The 20102-nt window shown below is 40.1% G+C and overlaps 2 protein-coding genes across 2 annotated transcripts; one reads left to right on the top strand and one right to left on the bottom strand.

The window, feature by feature from the left end:
- Positions 1-1951: 1951 nt before the first annotated feature.
- Positions 1952-4695, top strand: LOC103702267 (thioredoxin reductase NTRB-like). The gene is made up of 2 exons (XM_008784603.4): positions 1952-3602; positions 4460-4695. The coding sequence occupies exons 1-2, from the start codon at positions 2435-2437 to the stop codon at positions 4519-4521; spliced, it is 1230 nt and encodes a 409-aa protein (XP_008782825.2). The 5' UTR covers positions 1952-2434; the 3' UTR covers positions 4522-4695.
- Positions 4696-7443: 2748 nt separating this feature from the next.
- Positions 7444-9513, bottom strand: LOC103702421 (AT-hook motif nuclear-localized protein 25-like). The gene has a single exon (XM_017841616.3). It carries the CDS (start codon positions 8877-8879, stop codon positions 7995-7997), a length of 885 nt encoding a protein of 294 aa, XP_017697105.2. The 5' UTR covers positions 8880-9513; the 3' UTR covers positions 7444-7994.
- Between the last annotated feature and the right edge of the window lie 10589 nt (positions 9514-20102).

The raw sequence follows: 20102 nt of genomic DNA, 5'->3' as shown, positions 1-20102 counted from the left end.
CCATACATGGAGCATACAGAACAGCAACAAAAAAGGGCCATCATTAATGTGTCTGCCAAGTAGATTATGTGATGTTTAACGTCACTTTAGCAAGCTGCAATTAAGGGATCCCACCATAACCAACTGAAAGGTGATAAGAAGCCTTGAGGTTCAATAAAGGAGGCAAGCAGATTGATGCCTGAAAGGCGCTTCACTTGCGAGCTTAGAAGCGACGATGCAGCAAACAGGCAAGAGTAACATGCTGTGATAGTAGAGGACAGTTTCACCCTAATTCCTGTTGGGCAATCTTTTGCAGGAGGACCCCATCTTAACTGCCTCCATGTTTTGATGTGTATGGATCTTGATAGAGGTCAAGAATCTACAAATAGCTCAAATGCACTAATGACAGACAACCTGTCAGAATTTCTCTATGGCATTTATCGAGTCCTCTAGTAGAAGAAGAGAAGCTATGGCAGGTGAGCTGTTTCTAGACAATCAGATGGAATGTAAGATAATGTTTCCAGAAGTGTTTGGAGTACAAGGAACAATTGGCTGAATTACCAAGAGAACATGGCAAAACAATATCAACCCTTTGACCTGAGCTTTCATGACAGAGGTGATGAAGGTTTGACACTTGCTTATGACCCATGGAATTGAGCACAAGGTATTCATTTATATATTATGATTAAATCGAGGGATGGAAGTTGATGGACAACCCAAGCTACCAGAGAGAATCTTTCATGTTTCCTTGGTCTAGTCTCAGTACAAAGGAATGGCAACTGTTTTGTTGCAGCAAGGATCTTTATGCAGCTTAATTAATATAAGGTGTCAAAGTACAAGTATGTAGACAACAAAGGTACTGAAACTACTACTCAGACCACATAGCTTTTTGATCTCACGTGGAGTATTCTTGTTTAGAAGGAAAGGGGGAAGGCTATTTTAGTTGGCATTCACCTAAGCCATAAACTTTATTATCGAACTTTTAATATTGTGGTAGTTAATAATTGTCTCCAAATCACTATTTCCTTCTCTTTCCTTTTCAGAAGGTGGTTTCAAACCTACTATTTTCAAGGTCCTTTCAACTTTGATTTTAAATGACCCCAGCAGATATTTCTTTGGCGACCATATAAAAAACAACCTCATGGCTGAAGCTCCCTGAAGCCTGTCCCAGATGTTCTCCACCAGGTTAGGCCGGAAATGGCGCCGGATGAGAGGCTTCCGGCTGCATGCTTGCCGGTTTTATATTATCCGGCTCCGAGTCAGGCTCTTTAGATTCCTTGGTTTCTTCATCCATTGTTTGGAAACTATGAAGAGAGGTGGGAGGAGAAGCAGTAAACGGCAGTGTGAAAGAACCTGCAGTAGAAGAGCTCTGATTTTTGAGGGATGTCCAGCAAGCCAACTAGACTATAATACCCAGTCATTCTATGCAGAAGCCATTGCAGATTGTTTGGAGTTCATCAAGAGATCATCTATGTCAGTAAATGATGGTTCAGCCCCCAAACAAGAAGATATTCCCATTGTTAACGATGGCAGTCAGAGAGGGATGCTTGTAATATGATTGTTATACTGGTCGTCTTTTGTTGCTTGAACTCTCAGTGAGCCTTGTAGTCTGTTTCTTCTTCTTCTCTCCCTTGGTTTGTGAGCTCATTAATTTAGTCCTTGCTTGTTCATCAGGTGAAATGTAAATTTGAATTGCTATGGTCTTGGTAAGTTGTTATCAACATTTTGTTGTTTGTAAACTTTTTTTTATGGTTTGCGTTTGTTGTGAATGGATGTATAGAAGAAAACGAAGATGATAGAAAATGGATAGCCAAATGGGAACGTAGACCAAACCAGACGATGGATGAATCTTACCCCTTTTTTTCATAAAATAAATTTAATCTTTACAAATTCGCAGTCTCCTCATCTTTGCTGAATTAAATAACTATTGGTGCAAGGAGCTGCTTAACGGGACAATCTAAACTACAGGACCCATGCCTTGGGCTATGAGGCCCATGACCAGTATAGTGATGGCGATACTCCGCTTCGAATTGATTCCAACTGTCTTCCACTTCGATTCTATGCGACTCCCAAGAAGCTACCCTATTCGGTATTCTCACAAAATCCACACTCATGGAATAACTGGTTGCAGTCTCCATAGCATATCTACGTCGCTTGCTTCCCAATCCACTCCCACTATTTCACTTCCTTTGTTCCCTTCGCTTCCTTGGAAGCTGCCTCTTTTCAAGTAGCACCAAGCTCTAGCCTTAGGCTTCGACCTCAATCCAACTCCATCACAGCCAACCTAGGAGAGATCTAATCTCACAATCTTTGAGACCAGGAAGCCCTTCTCCTTTAAACCCTCATGGCCAAATCCTAATCCATCAGTTCCATTCTATAAAACTCTGAACCCCGTAGCTCTAATCCCGAATAGGGTCCTGGTCCGCTTGAGCCGAAGCCCAGCCCATTTGTCCGCATGCCAAAGAACGGAACCCGAACCGGACCGCGCGCAGCCCTCACCCTGAACCGGACCAATCCGAAGAAAATGTCCCGCCCCATGAGCTTCTACACCAAACTCGCCGCTTGCTTCAAGAAACCCGGGCCGTCCGCCACGGCCACTGCCGCCGGCAAACCGCCGCCGGAGTGGCCCACCGAACCCAGCCCGACGTATTCTTCGCCGTCCTCTCCCTTCTCCTCCTCCTCCGCCTCCTCTCCGTCGAGGGATGGTGCCGCCGGCAAGACCCTCCGCACCCGCCTCTGCATCATCGGCAGCGGCCCCGCCGCCCACACCGCGGCCATCTACGCCGGCAGGGCGGAGCTACGGCCCGTCCTCTTCGAGGGCTGGCTGGCCAACGGCATCGCCGCCGGCGGCCAGCTCACCACCACTACCGACGTCGAGAACTTCCCGGGCTTCCCTTCCGGCATCCACGGCCCGGACTTCATGGACCGCTGCCGGGCCCAGTCGCTCCGCTTCGGCACCGAAATCCTTACCGAGACCGCCACCGCCGTCGACTTCTCCGCCCGCCCCTTCCGCGTCGTCTCCTCCTCCACCACCGTCCTCGCCGACGCCGTCATCGTCGCCACTGGCGCCGTAGCCCGACGCCTCCACTTCCCGGGGGCCGACGAGTTTTGGAATAAAGGGATCTCCGCCTGCGCCGTCTGCGACGGGGCGGCGCCGCTCTTCCGCGACCGCCCGCTAGCGGTGGTCGGAGGCGGCGACGCCGCCATGGAGGAGGCCATCTTTCTGACCAAGTACGGCTCACGGGTGTACATAGTGCATCGCCGGAGCACATTAAGAGCCTCTAAAACCATGCAGGCGAGGGCTTTGGCCAACCCCAAGGTGGAGCTTATTTGGAGCTCGGAGGTGGTAGAGGCTTACGGCGGCGGCGAGGATGGGAAGCTGAGGGGAGTGAAATTGAGGCACGTGGAGACGGGGGAAATGAGGGAGCTGGAGGTGGCGGGACTCTTCTTCGCGGTCGGGCATGACCCGGCGACCGGGTTCTTGGGAGGTCAGCTCGGGCTGGACGGCGATGGGTATGTGGTGACGAAGCCCGGGACGACGGAGACCAGCGTCAGGGGGGTCTTCGCCGCCGGCGACGTGCAGGACAAGAGGTACCGGCAGGCCGTCACCGCCGCCGGATCAGGTTGGTGGCTGGACTCCCCCATTTCTTCCATTTGTACCAGTTTTCCAAGAATTAAAAAGCCTTTTGTAGTTGGCAGCATTAAGCCTGGGCTGGGTGGTATACTTCTACTTTTTTTTTTTTTTGCCTCATGCTAAATCACTTTGGCTTCTTTGTTTTATTTCTTTAGTCTGGCATTTGACAGGCCAATGCCATTTTTCTATTCTGCTCTCAATATTTGCTTCTATCAATATTTTCCTATTTTTCAGCCCATTGTTGTTGTAAGCTGTTTGAGAAACAGAATCTTCCTTGTTCTATTAACAAGTTGGGGTGGCATTTAATATTTTAGTTGGAAAACTGCCGGTTGGTATCTATCGTATTTTTAGTTCATATGTAAGAGGTTCTAGATTCAAATCTCAAACGTATCTTAGAGGTTCTATGTTATTACCATATCTCTCAATAAAAAAAAAACAAGAAGAAGAAAGAAAAAGAGAACCGGGTCAATAGAAGTTTTATATAAATGTTTAATTTGTTGTTTTCAGTTTTATCGTGAGATAGTTTTGTCTTCCTCTGTTTACCACCGCGCCAAACAATTTTCATGCATGAGATTTTGGATGGGCAGATAGAAATGGATTTTAAGGCCCGGGTGGTGCATACCTGAGCCTATCATCATTCTTGTTATAAGGTGTTCAGCTTGCACTCTCAATTGTTGTCATAATGGCAAGTTTTAAATCAAGAACCTTGACCTGCTTCATGAGTTTTTGACTGCTCTTTCCCTTGACGACCTCCTATATTATACTACTTCCCTGCTTATTTTTACCTTCCTTATATCATGAAGCTTTGTTTGTTAAAGTAATGGAATCATCCATGGACTGTTTCAGGGTGCATGGCTGCCTTGGATGCTGAACGTTATCTGCAGGAGATTGGATCTGTAATCAACTAGGGCAGGAAAACCAATGTTGTAAAATACAACCATATGGTAAAGGAAGGTATCCTTACTCTTTGTTCCTTTTAAATTCTCTCAGCTTCCTGTTTTCGCTCTCACCTGAAACTTGTATTATGTGTACATTGATGTGTTTAACCTAACTATGAAGAAGCCATCGGTGCATTTATTATTCACACAAGTTTCCTTATGGAATATATTTGATTTCGTGATGCAACTCATTTGGAAAATGATCTATTATTCATCTGCGACATTTTTCTCAACTAGACAGAGGGAGAAAATACAATTATAATTTTCATGCTTTGGGTGGTCATCAACCTTTTGTAACAGAGAAGGGCGAGAGAAAAAAAAAATGAAACAAGCGTTCCTCTGGTAGCCTGATCAGAACAATCCCATCTCCATCAATTGTGCCATGCTAACGGTTCATGTGGTTCATTTGATATACTGATGCACATTAAATTGATTTTTTGCTAAACAACAAGCCTTTAGGCTTCTTGTAGCTTGGAAAAATCCTGCTCTGATCACCAATTTAACAGTGTAGTTTTCACCATAGATCTCACAGCTTTCATGACATGCCTCTTGTAAGAGTTTTCATGATGACCCCTTTCCTCATTAACCTTCACATCCCCATTTGATATCCATCATCAAGTATGGTTCCATTATCCCTCCTGCCTGGTTCCATGTCAACGCGTAACAGTATGGTCACCTTTGTGCATTGGCTGGCTCAAAGGTTCAACTTCCTAGCTCAGGGTTTTTGAGAACTATCAAATAGTACTTCTGATCAGGGATGTTATCCATTAAACATCTCAAGCTGATATTGGGAGTGTCCAAATGAAGGCTTTACTCTCCTTGTTAACAAAGGTCTCCTATTTCATTAGAGCATATTGGAAGATATCTATGGCAAAAGGTCCAAATGACAGAACTACTAATTCTCAACCTTAATGAAGATCTATGGAAGGAGATGTAAGTCGCATGTTGAAAAAGGTTTAGATGATGAAATGGCCTTTTTCTTTGAAATTTCATATTTCTTGTCAGTTAATAAGTATTAACTTTATGCATTAAACAAGGATCTTGTCAGTTAATAAGGTTTAGATGTGCATTCATTCACATGCAAATGTAATATGCAAGGGTAGCTTAATGAACTGACTTTTATTAAGAATAAGTCTTTTTTCTCATATTCTCCTTTAGGATGAAATAATGGCAACTTATCTTCAGAATGGTTAACATTCAGTAACACTCCAAGAAGTTAAATTTTTTTTTCTGCTACCAAAAGGTTAGCAATCAAAGTGTCCTGCTGGTGCCTCTATTTTTCTGCTAATCACTTGTCACAACACCCAAAAATTCATGCAATTTGATGTGTATGGCAGCACAAATAAGGAATGGTCTACAAAGAGATATAACTGAAAGATAATTTCTCTACAAGTTAGTTCGAATTCAAGCAAATCAAAATAAAATTTGTTCCATTCTACTTTGTTACATTATTTTTAGAAATCAAAAAAAAAAAAAAAAACTCAATATTTGGCCAAACTTTTTGCAATGACCCACAACAAAAGAATAGAATATTTCCAAGTAAACGGTCCTCTTATAATGGAGATAGAGCAAAGCTTTTTTTCTTTTTCTTGTCATAATGCATGAACCAAGAAAATATTCTAATCTAATTTACCACAGAAAATCCATGATAACTAAATTGATGCTAGAGATGAGGGTATTCCCAGCCAACAAATTTATCCATACAATGTGAGAAAAACCATCACAAATGCAATTTGGCCTGCCGGCCTCAACTAAATTGGTTGGCAACTCTTCTCAACTTGGGAGCGGTCAGAGAGTTCGAACCCTAGTGGTTTTGTGCCCATGATAATAAAAAAAAAAAAAGGAATTTGGAAAAAAACATAGAGAAGACACTAAAACAAGAGCAAAGAGGAAAGATCATAAATATATAAAAAAAGAGAGATGCAAATGAAAGATATTATAAGCACCAGAACAGTCGATACATGCTGGAAATTTCCTAGTTGCCAGTAGATAGTATATGCATATTTGGAATCAGATTCAGGAATTTTAAGCACAATTATCTATGATTTTTCTTATCTCTCTCCTTGTCAGCAACTGTATACAAGTGTAGCTACAAAGGACTACTATCTGACCTACCAAGAGGCCCTCTAGAAACAGAAACAGGATATAATAATGTAACAGGAAGAGAACTCGCTTATCAAAAGCAAGAGTCCATTCTAAAATTAAAAGATGTCCACAATATTAGTTAATTAGTTTCAGACACAGAAACACACACACAGACACACAGAGAGTACATATAATGTAATATAAATTTTCGACTTTCAAAAGACTAAAGGTTCCAAAGTTAAACTCATCATATTCCAGAAGCTTATGGGAAATGTAGTGCTGCTTCCTTTTTTTTTTGCTCTCTGGAGACTGCTATGGAAACCTTCTTTCCAGAAACGTACCTGGCAAAAGATAAAAGCAGATGCCGAGAATCTTTCAATCTACTGTTAATATCTTGCAAGGAGTTTCTCTTCCAGGCTCAGTGAGTGTCAAACAACTGCTGCTTTTTTTCCTTTATCCTTTTTTCTCTCAAAGCCTCCTAGCCAGTGAAAAAGGAAGTCGGCAGAACAGCTTGGAGTTGCAGTTACTTGCTCCTCTTCCCACCATGCCTCATTGAAAGATTCAAGTGATGCTTTGGGCAGGGGAAAAGCAGCAAGCTTCTGTGGCACCCCACTGCCAAAACTAGTACTTCCCTCGAGGCTAGGCTAACAAGAAACTAAAGCAAAAGAACCGAGCAAAAATAACACAAGGCCATGCAAAAAGCTTGCGTAGAACGCACTGAATACAGTTGCATTGCTGTTTGACATAGATCAAATCAGAAGAGCAAGCACTTGCATCATAGGAGCCTTCATGAGTTAATGGCTAAGAGAAGTCGGATTGTTCGGAGACAATTAACATTTTATATACTATGTTGAGAACAGTACAACAAAGAGAAGCATTTAGGAACATGGACTATAACACATTTTGGACATCATATCTACAGAAATCATTATACGATGGAATAAAGAAGAAGACAGAGAAGAGAGAGAAAAAAACCTTAGCATGGCACTCCCATTTCTCCCCTTCTTTCTTCTCCAAGCCTTGCAATGAGACTTTTCCCTCCCTCACTCTTTGTGACGCCAGCCAAAAACTCCTCTACAAATCACGACCTCATATATATAACTTCTATATAACTCCAAAACAAGCGTCTATTTTACTCTGCATAGCTCTGATTTCTGAATTATGAAATCCCAATACCACCATTTCATCATGAAGGTGGAATCATCGCATCCATCGCTACCAAACACCTTACAAACTACCAGCTTCACCACCATAACCCGCAGGTGATCACAAGCAATCCTATTGCCAAGCATGCACAGCTTCTTCTTCTTCGACTTGTCATCCTTCTCCTATTTCCATTATAAAGCATCAATTCAGGATCAAAAAGGTGGCCTAACCCCACCTCCACCCCACCCATAAGGTTCCCCCGGGAACTGGTAATTTGCCATACTTGCACCCAAATTGTAAAATGGAACGCCGCCGCCGCCGCCGCCGCCCCCGCCCTCACCACTCCCAGTGACTCCAGATGACTGGGATGCCGATGTCTGCTGCGCCTGCACGGCGGCCGCCGCTGCCGCCTCCCCCTCCCCCTCCAGCGGCAGCCGCTCGTACACAGCATTGGCGAACGTAGCAGCCATCAGCACCACCGGCCCAGTCGCCACCAGCGGGCCCACCACGCTGCCCCCCACGACCTGTCCCTGCCCGCCGGCCAGGAACACCGTCAGCCCCCCCGCACCGGGCGGCGCCGGCGGGGGCAAGACCGTCCCCGTCAGCGAGAGGATCTCGAACCGCCCCCTCAGCGTCGCCACCACGCTCCCCGGCGGCCCCGCCCCTGGCTGCCGGAGCGACACGTTCGCCACCGCACCCCCGCCGCTCAGCACGCACACCCCCCTTCCCCGCCTCCGCGCGTACTCCGTCACGCTCTCTACCACGTCGGCGCCGCCGGCAACCTCGAGCACGTGCGACCGGAGGGCGTTGGGGCTGTCGCGCGTGACTATTATCGGCGGCCTCGGCTTGTTCTTCGACCCCAGCGGTCGGCCGCGCGGCCGGCGTGTCGGGCCACCATCGTCCGACGCCGCGGAGGTGGTGGGCTGGTCTCCGCCGGCACCCTTGTCGGGAGAGGCCTTCGGCTTTTTCTCCGGGGAGGGGTTAGAGGTTTCCGGTTGGTCATGGGGTGGTGGCAGTGGTTGCTGTAGCTCTGGTTTGTGGAGGAGGTTGTGGAAGTAGCGAGAGGAGCCGCCGCTGCCGGAATCCATTCCGGCCATCGCCGACACATCCACTCTCTCCCACCACTTGCTTGCCAGCTTATCTTCTTCTCCTCCTCGTCTTCTTCTCGCCTATACTGGATGAAAAGAGAGAATAAATATCTAACACCAAAAGCTAGAACTTTGAGGAGCTCTTTCTACGAGTCTCTTCCACAATAATGTTTCCCTCTGCCGGTAGAAAAGTTGAATAAGTTGAAAGAATCAAGACGAGAGGAGCTCTTTTTTCCCCTATTATCAACCCAAAATTGCCACCAAAAAATACACACTGAACGACGCCTCAAATCAGAACCTTGATTCACATACTTCAAGAACACCCTTTTTGCTTCTATATATGTAATGGGTCAAGTCAACAGAAGACAACGCCATTAAGGGCTGCTCATAGTTGGAGATCTTTACACTGGTGCAGCCAAGAAGTTTAGAACAAACTTCACAAGAACAAGGAGTTACCCTTTCGCTGTAGGCATGCAAGAAGAGATAAGAACCTTTCTGTTGATATCCTTTGCCCCCAGAGAGAAAGAGAGGGGAGGAGAGAGAGAAGGAGTGAAATGGGGCTTGGAATGGAGTTTTGAACCGGAGGGAGGGGTTGTGAACCGGAGGGAGGGGGAGAGAGAGAGGCGGTGGAAATCGTGCACAGGTGTGGTAAAAGGAGAAGCAATGGCGTCTGGGAAGGCAATAGAAACAATAAAATATAGAGCAAGCTACATAGTTTATAGATTATTTTATTTTGCAACCACTAAAGAATACTTGAACCAAGGGAGAATGTTATATAAATATACTATTGCCGACGTCTTCAGTTTGCGAGGTTGTATGCGAGTAATGCATTTAGTAAATCGAATGATAGAGGAGCTTGGGGTTCTTATTTTATGCTGGCATGATAACTACAACCTCTCCCTACCCCTTGTTCCAAACAGGCGTTTTAAAGTAGTGGATTTTATATTTTTAATTTTGACCAGATGATGTAAGACTGGAGGAAGGAAAAAAATGAAAGATAAAGATATATATTCTGTCAAAAAAAATAAAATTCTAATAACTATTAAGAATAATAAGTTAAAACAAATTAATGTCGACATTAAAGATTTAATTAATAAATGGCCTTTATGCCATCAGCCAGTAGGTTTCCTAGAATATTATTTTTAACCATCAAATTCTAAACATCACATATGTGTGTGCATGGATGTGCAGTTGATTAGATTGATGCAATCTAATTTTTACATATTATATAATAAAATGAGAGTCAATGGCCGGGGTTTATTTAAACAAAAAAAAGACGGTTGGCAGCTTCAACTCACGTACGTCCTCCATTTTCAGCTTTACATAATGTTTAGAGAAAGATTGAAGATAATGATCGAAGTACAACAAAAATGAGTTTGCATTTATTTTTGTCTTGGAAAAATTATAATAATAAGAAATCTAGGACCAAGAATTTCATTGCTTAGTGGGTTCACAATGTAACTTAAAAATTTAGTATACTTCAAAATATCTTTCTGGCATTGCGATGCAGCACTATTTATCAAACACATCCATGGCTGAGATGTGAAAGTTCAGCATGATATGTCATCTTCTTTGTTGATGTTGCCATGAATGATCTATATTATATTAAAAAGAATGTATTGTGGACCTTCATCTTCTTACTTCTCTTTTTCTATTTTGAAAGTATAGTTGTTTAACATGCATACATATTGTTATACACAGATCATCCTCAATGATAAAATGTGAATTTCATTCCTTAATTTGTTCTCATCAATAAAATTGTCACTCGAATTGAGCCCCTATTCTCTCTTGATCTAGTTCTTCCACTCCTCTTCTGCTATCTAATATTTTTACTCCTTCAATTTCTAATCTTTCTTTCGCTGTATCCAACAAAAGTATGAGTTCTTGTTTTTGAAAAATATTCAAATCAAATCTACTTCTTCCCCCCTATGCATAATACTTGCTAGCATACTAATCAGTCAACGTAATCTTAATTTTAAGAGGTTTATGATTTTTTATATAATAAAACAGTATCATTATGAAATTATTATCATCATCTCTATAATTATTATGTCATGCAAACTATTCTAGAGCCTTTTATTGATGGATTAAGATATCCTTAACTTGTCTAGTATTGTATTGATGTAAGAGCAGGAAGTACATATGCATATGATTTTCCCATACAAATATCAACATGATCTTTGTTTGTTTTTTTGTTTTATTTTTATTTTGCGTGTTCGTGGGTGTGTGTGTTGTGTGTCTGAATTTTAAGTTTTACATGCTTTGACAATAAGTCTTTAAAGCTAAACCGCACGCATTATACTCGATTTAGCTTAATGATCTCATTCACAGAATTAGTTATTGAATTTTGTTTGGTTGGCCTTGTTGCCACGGGTAAGGGTGTAAATGGGTCGGGTCGGATCGGATTCTGTATGATCCCGATCCGACCTGATTTTTTGTTCGGATTTTAATGTTGGACCTATGCCTGATCCGGTCGAAAAACAGATTGGATTCAAGTTGGGTTTAGGTCGGGTCTGGATCGAATTCAGATCCGAATATGTGCTAGATTTGGGCAATTCTAATTTGGTCATATCATGATAATGAGATGTTGGGTGACCCATGACTTGAAAGACTTGCAATTGACCTTCAGTCAGAATAGATGACCCACGACTTATTAACTAAGTTGGTCTACAAGCCAAATTTCATATCACACTATTTTTTATCTATATGACTGATTGGACGGAACTTAGTGTCTCCCAGCTCCCCTCTCACGAGGACAAAAAAAATCCCAGACCTCCTTCCAAAATCCAATTCCATTGCAGAAAACTGGCACAAGGGCCATATTCAGTTCAGTGTTCCCTCACTTTCTCCCTTCAAAAGTTAAAAGAAACAAAAACCAAAAAACAGAAGGAAAAAAAAAAAATTCGGGTCCATTCGGATCGGATCGGATCCATTTGGTAAACCCAGATCCGACTCGGACCTGCGGATCCTAAAATTCGGATTGAATCGGGTCGGATCGGATCACGAGTCGACCCAACCCATTTGCAGCCTTAGCTACGAGTTGTACATAATTATGTATATGAAAAGTATATCTGAAAGCGTTAAAATGGATTATATGCAAAAAGTTAAGCGGACATTAATAAAAGCTAGCTATAGGCCCTGTTTGGGGGAGCTGTTGGCAGTAGAGCTGTTAGAAGTAGAGCTGTTGGAAGTAGAGCTGTCTGAAGTAGAGCTGTTATAAAAAGCTGTTTGATGTTTGGTAACTACATTCGTAAAGTGCTGTGGTACTTTGTTTTGTGTTTGGTAAACAAACTGAGAAAGTACTTTTGTATGACAAAATTACCATAAAGAACATTGCATAGTATTATACAACAGAACATAATAAAATATAACATAAATTAATACATAAATATACGATATAGTATAATATTATTGTAATATAAAATAATATTATGTTAATATAGCATAATAGTAATATAATTATTAGAGTAAATTAATATTTGGTAATACAATATAATATTAAATTATTTAACATAACATATTAATGTATTATGATATAATGTAATATATATTATATTTATAGTATAATACAATAATAAAAGTATAAAATATTATAATTGTTAGTATAAATTAATTTCTCATAATATAACATAATATTAAATTATTTAAAATAACATATTAATGTATTATAATGTAATATAATATAATACAATATTTATAGTATAATACAATAATAAAGATATAAAATATTATAATTATTATTATAAATTAATTTTTCATAATATAACATAATATTAAATTATTTAAAATAACATATTAATGTATTATAATGTAATGTAATATAATATAATATTTATAGTATAATACAATAATAAAGTTATAAAATATTATAATTATTAGTATAAATTAATTTTCCATAATATAACATAATATTAAATTATTTAACATAACATATTAATGTATTATGATATAATATAATATGATATTATATTTATAGTATAATACAAAAATAAAGGTATAAAATATTATAATTATTAGTATAAATTAATTTTTCATAATATAACATAATATTAAATTATTTAACATAGCATATTAATATATTATGATATAATATAATATGATATTATATTATAGTATAACACAAAAATAAAGGTATAAAATATTATAATTATTAGTATAAAATAATTTTTCATAATAATTTTCCATAATTTTTCATAAAATAATTTTCCGCGGTCCAGGGGCCCTTCTTCGTGGTCCACGCTCGAGGAGGACCTCAGCGTGGGCCGCGAGGTATCAATAAAAAAAAATAATAGATTGATTTTGGAAAGTAGCGAAAAGGATTAAAATTTTTTTCTTCTAAAATGTGGTTCAAGAGATGCATACAAAAATTGAAAAGAAAAATACCTTTTCTTACGGAAGGGAGTCTGACGGCTAGGGTTCTTGGCTCCAGCAGATTTTTAGGTTTATAAAGGGACAAACTATGTAATTATGTTATTTTAATATGGGCATTTTTGTCAAAAATACAGCTTTCCGAAAAAGCTGAAACAGCTTCCTCCCAAAAGCTCCAAATTGGAGCTTCCTCCCAAAAGCTGTTTTCAGCTTCCCGCAAAAACTGAAACAGCTTTTTGAAAAATTTACCAAACACAGTTTTTCATCTAAAAGTACTTTTAGAGGGCGAGAAAGTGTTTTCTGGCCCTCCAAAAGCTCCCCCAAACAGGGCCTAGACTAATTCACGTTAATCAAGGAGAATGTTGGTATCTATTGAAGGCTACTATAATCAAGCTGATCATTTGGATGGCCATGATAGACTTCTCCTGTTTTAACTTTTTCCAAGCCGTGAACGGTGGGTTGCCCTTGCAGTCACTCATTCTTTTTTTTTTTTTTTTTTTTTTTGCTAATACGGGTGGATCATACCTGTCGGGTACGGATACACCCAATAAAGTCAGAAAATAGGATACCTCGGAGTGCCAAAGGCAACTCCCCATCTCCAGTCCACAATGTGTCTCCGGAGTGGCGAGCTGCAAATGCAGCCACCCAATCCGCAGCCCCATTGGCTTCACGGTAGATATGCTTGGCCTGAAAGGCCCCTCCATCCCTCGCCATAGTCCATATATCACGAAGCAAAGGGTGGTCACTACCGTCACCCTTAGGACCCTCTCGGATCCAACTGATAATGGTGGCAGAATCACCCTCTAGGGTGATAGACCTAGCCTGTAACACGCACCGGGCATGTCGAAGGCCAGCCCAGGCAGCGCTCAGCTCCGCGCTCGGAACCGAGGTATCAAATAAGTGACTGCCACCAGCGGCTACAACCCTAGCGAAAGGGTCCCGAATGACGAAACCCGCACCTCCCCTCGTGCCACCATCCATGACTGACCCGTCAAAGTTGACCTTGAGGAAACTCGGGGGTGGGGGCTCCCAGGTGAAAAACACCGTGTGAGATACTACCGAAGCATGGTGGGGGCCCCAGATGTCCCGAGCTGTCAAGGTCCCTCCGGTGGTGGAGGCATGACACATCTCTGCCGCCTGACTGCGGGCACTCTCGACCACAAATCTCGGCGACATACATCGTTCACTGAATATACGAGCGTTCCTGGCCAACCAGATCTGGTAGGCAGTGCAGCTCACTCGAGTCACCTCCTGACGAAGCGCCGGGGACTCCGAGGCCTGGCGCATGGCCTGTAAGAACTGGTCCCTACAGATCCATACCGGCTGCGGGACCCCTGCCAAACGCCAAGTGTCCCTCGCCCTAGAGCACCGAAACAAGACATGGTCGACCGTCTCGGCCACTCCGCAAACCCCACACTCCAGGGGGATCCTCAGTCACTCATTCTTTGCTTAGAAATCTGATACTCTAGATTGGATTTTTGGATGGTATATCCCATAAATCTGGTTCTAGGTATTGTAGTGCATGTAAGTCCTCATTCCTTTCTCTTGAAGAAAAGAAATAAAATTTTATTGTGAAGTTCAGGTCTAACGTGAGTAGTTGGTACTGGTTCTGCAGGCAAAGGTGGTCTTTAGTTGTCCAATGACTAGGTTTCAAAATTTCCAAACATTTTAGGCGCAGCACTTGTGGACATTTCATGCATTAAAAATCTAGTCAATAGAGCATCAATAAACCAAGGCAAAGGCAAGCCTTGGACTGCTAAGGTTCAAATTTGACTCAAGTTGGACTGTCAACGTTTAGACTTTAATTTATTTTTTAATAAAATAAGCTTGGAAAAGCTAATTATTGAGTTTGAGCTTCTACTTATTTATGTAGGCGCAGCTTGCTCTATGAGTTCTAAATGAGATGTATGCTTGGCCGACTGCATTAATCAAGTGGAACCAATCACTGAATCAAGACCAAGCTGTTCACGAGTAACTCTGTTACCATAGTAGAAAAAAACAACTCTATACCTTATAGAACAATATGGTTGGCGTAATGCATGAAATCAACTCGATACACGTTGGTGCTGTAATATTAAAAGCCAGCACTCTAGTGACACATGGCAATCATGCAATCTTTTGTTATAGTTTCCGGGCCTTAAAGCATTTCATTTTCCCTACTGGCTGGGATCTGCTGTTCTTAAGTTGCAGCCACATTGTGGAGAAAAAGCAATCAAAACCTCCCACAGGAAAGGCTCGACGGTCGCATGGTTTCAGAGGTAGGGCTTATCCCGACAGACATCTTATTTTACCAAATTATCCGGAATACCTTCGTCCAGATTTGTTCCCTTAAACGAATAACGTTACAACTTTGACTAGTTCCTTTTCCCCTTACGATGGAAGCAGCAATTATTTTACTGGACTAAAATTATAAACCGATAGTTTCAAGGACATAATGCAGTGGAGAAGAACCTTATTTTTTACATCCAAAACCTTCCATATTCATCACGAAGGCAATCAAGCAGCTAACTGAATCGCGAAGTATGCCAGAGAGAAAAATCGTAATACCTGGGATGTATATTATTGGTTGATACTTATGATAGTATGTTATAGTAGACTAGAGTCTAGTTTAATTAAGGCCGAGCCTCCTCTTTTGTACCCCCACCTTAAAAAAAAAAAAAATTATACTATTTGACAAAATTACTATCCCAACAATATGTTTTTATACAATATCATGTGAAGGCAATATGAGCATTAGATGGGAATAAGTAACTTTCATTAAAACTGTTTGATTGGAGGAAGTTTTATTTCCATTTCAATTCCAGAAAAAAAAAAGAAATGCTCTGAGCCTCTAAAATTTAATTCTAAATCTCTTACTTGTCTTCAAATTTCTTCTCGATTTTAATTTCAATTTCCATCACTAACCAAACAAGATATTACTATTTCAATTTGTATTTTAATTTATTTTAATTTAAATTTTATCTCGATTTTGATAACCAATCAAATGCATCTTATAAAATTTTATGACTGAACAAAAAGAAAAGCTGATTAAACCCATTATTCCACTTAGTATTGGCCGTTGTCTGAGTGGCCGGAATACAATTTACATTGCAAAGGCGCCGAAACTGCTTTACGACGGCAACCGCGTTCACGGGTCCGAAACCAGACGGCCGCCGTGGCTGATAACAGCTTTATATCTTTCAGACACGTGTAAAGCGGTCAACGAGTGAGCTATTGGTCAACCTTCTGTGGCTCGAATCCCTACTTCTTTTTAGCCCTTGTGCAGTGCGGTGCTCCGAGGGATGGTGACTCGCTGCACCAGGAAAGGGGACAAATGACACCATGTTACTTTATGGCTCAGAATTCAGGATTTGAACTGAAGTCATCACTTGTCATAATGACCATATTGAGCTTTGCCTAGCAGTCAGGGACTCATATTTTAAATTATTAGTGATGCACCAAGAAATATTTGAGGTTCGTTTGCCAAAAACATTTTTTTTATAAAAATAAAATTTCTAAAAAATAAATTTTTGAAAAAAATATTCAAAAAAGTATTTTTGACATGTTTGGTTGATAATGAAAAAGTGACAGATTTATAAAAAAAAATATGTATAATTTTTATTATATCCTTAATAAAAATTAGGTTTTTAATACTTTGGATCAAATAAGGGATCCTTGATTTGATGCTGAAGGACTTTTTTTAAAAAAATAAAAATATTTCGATTTTCTAGTCATGAAAAAGTAACTTTTCATGTTTCTCATGGAAAAGATTTTTCCATAAAATGTAAAAATTATATTTCCACATAAATACAATTTTCCTTGTCCAATCAAATAAGAAGCATCTCTTTACTTTTCCGTTGGCCATATTTTTTTTCCTTCTTTTTTCGCAAACCAAACAAGCCATTGAACTTTGGTAGTTATAACATAAGTAGATATTCCCTGGCTTTCTGTTGTTCTTAATTTTTTTTTAAAAAAAAACCCTCTTTGCAGCATCATTTGTGCAAATCAAAACTCTTATTTATATTGGATCCAAGCATCATCCTCATGATCATATATGCATGAACTTTGAAGATTAGCAATTAAATAATTATGTGCACAACTAGTTTTTTTGGAAATTTATCTAACTTTATGATATTTTTCTATTCCTTTTTCTATTTCTTTTTTCATGTCAAATACTTCAGAAGCACTTTTAACATAAACTCTCAAAGCCTACTCTCGGGTGACGGAGAGTGTGGCTGCATAACTGTAGTATAGCTTGCCACTGCATGCTGAATTTTTTACATGTGAAGAGAAGTTATCAAAAAGTCCTTCTTAAAAAACAATCTTTCTAAAAATATATTTGATCACATACATATTCTACCTCTTGCTTCTATACCTCATAATTATTAGTAAACCAAATCCCAATAGATAATAATAAATTAAAATAAAAATAAAATATAGATTCTCTAAAATATTATTAATAAATTGAGTACTTGTGCTCTTGATATATCAAAAATAAGTAAGATTAGCAAGGGGAGACTGTATCAATATAATAATAGCCTACTTTAGTGGTGACGCAACTTTAACATTCTCTCGAAACCTAATTATCTGTTCAAAGTAAGATCAAGTGCATATTAGTTTATAATAATGCATAGAGCGGCTCCATGTCTCATTCTTAGGGTGAACCCCATGTGCTTGCCCTCGATCGAGTCTATCTCATTAATCCGGCAAAATCCCCCATTTCGAGAACTTTAGCAAGATGACTTTAGCCAAATGCATGATTCATAAAGAGAACAAAGTTGATATTCCAATAGGTGGGATAAAAAGGACTAGAGATGATTGCACCATGTTCCATTGTAAGCATATTTTTCTCTCTCTTTTTCTTTTTTGAGATAAACAGTGGGAATGTGGCCATCCTAGATCAAACTTGGACCGCTGCCCTAAACAAAAGGGTGGCTATCAACAATCTGAATTGGCAACTCCCTTGCATATCTTAATCCATGATATAGTTTAATGCCTTTATCAAGTTCTTATGTTGTCATACTTATAATTATACAATATATTTTTCAGGAAAAAAACAAGTAATTATAAGTGTATTTTCAAATTTGGTGATGCTTGTAGTTTAATTGGGAACTGCATTTAGAGTGCAAATGCTCAAGAGAGAGAGAGAGAGAGAGAGACGAAAAGTGACATGTTAATTGATGTACCTTATACTGATTCATAAAGGAAAATAGTAAGAAAGAGCAATGACAAAGTTATAGATTGCTGCAAATGTTGTTTTCTGTACGTAGGAAAATGATGTCTGCTGTTAGCCATCTGACAGCTGAGCTGACCCTGAGCTGATAAAAGGCAACGATGCTGATACCCGTGAAAGAGCTCCAAGAAGGAGCCCTTTTCATCAACCACGGAAGAAACCAAATCTCATTGATGGGTAATTTGATATACTAGCACTTTAGCTTCTAAAGCTTCAAGACTGGCAAGTTACTGCGACTTGGAGTGCTAGGATTCATCAAAGTGCAGCCATGGAGAAACAGCTTATGGGGCCAGATTGATGGCGAGAATCGAGTGTTTGTTTGTTTGTTTCTGTGTTTGTTCCTTCCATAAACAATAAGGACCATTCTATATTTCATGAGCATCCGTGAAGGACTAATTTATGTTGCACTATCAATTAACCAGTGGAAAGGTTACGTAAGTCCTATTTTTCTTGTGAGAAAATAGTATATTATTATTATAACTGGCTTTAGATCTTAAATTCATGTCTAAATTCATGTCTACCTCTTTTTTTTATTATTGAACATCCTCTTCTAAATTACCTGCATTGTATTTTTGTTCTGATAAAAAAAAATGTATAATTACAATATGCGAGAATGATTTATATATTTTCTTAGATAGCTTGCATGTAGGGCCTTCAATTTTTTAATCAATAGCGCAGAGTTGATGACTCCTTCATAGCTTCCTCTCTAATGCATGCACGGAGGAGAGAGGTGCTACTGCAGACCCGAGACTCGCTGGCTATCCTGCAAAATATATGAGTGATTCAACGTGAAAAATTAAAGTTGAAGATCTTCAGTCTTGTTGATGATGTGAATTAAGTGATAACATAATTGTAGCTTTATTAGGAAGACATTTCAAATTTGTATCAACGTAGTGCTTCTTTTTTCTTTTTGTACCTTTCGTTTTCAAATTTATAGATATTTCTAACTTTTTCTATTTAATATACACGAGTCATGGACACACTTTGATTGATACAACATGAGTAATTAAGTTATCTTTTCAAATTTTGAAACAATTTAAATTAGCTTGTAAAAGATCGATACTAGATCCATTTTACGAGGGTTTCGGTTGTATTTCACAGCTAAATTCAGTCTGTAGATCCATAACGTTCTAATGTTTCATCCATGCATCATCTCTTTTTCCCTGTACACAATTTTGCATTATCTAATCTCGCAAGTCTCTCTAACTACCGAGGTCATAGCACCATTCCCCATCTGCTCTTGCTTTAAGATTACATTATAAAATCCAACATCGACAATTGTGGTCAAAAGTAGCTATATTTTGATGTACCCAGAATAGTAGTTATAATTTGATATAACTAGGGATGCCTTACAAATTTTTTCGCTCCTCATCATCTGAGATTCTGAATGAATACTGAACTTGTATGAAAGAGGGGGACAAGCAATCCGAGAGAATGGGTTTGGATGGAAAGGCTTTCTGGTGGGCCTTCAGGTGGGCCTAAGTTGATGCAGAGGGTGCGAGGCGGCCCGCATGCCGGCGGCGTTGCCCAAAGCCTACCGAACCGCGCGCTTGGGCAGGCCGGACCTAAGCCTGGTGAAGGCCCGACCTACCAGCCGGTGGCAGGCCCAAATTCCGGGCCATCGCCTTGGATTGGAGTGATCACGGCCATCA

This window comes from Phoenix dactylifera, chromosome 7, assembly GCF_009389715.1.
Source record: "Phoenix dactylifera cultivar Barhee BC4 chromosome 7, palm_55x_up_171113_PBpolish2nd_filt_p, whole genome shotgun sequence".
Taxonomy (NCBI): Eukaryota; Viridiplantae; Streptophyta; class Magnoliopsida; order Arecales; family Arecaceae; genus Phoenix; species Phoenix dactylifera.
This window is presented reverse-complemented; position numbering and strand designations above follow the sequence as displayed.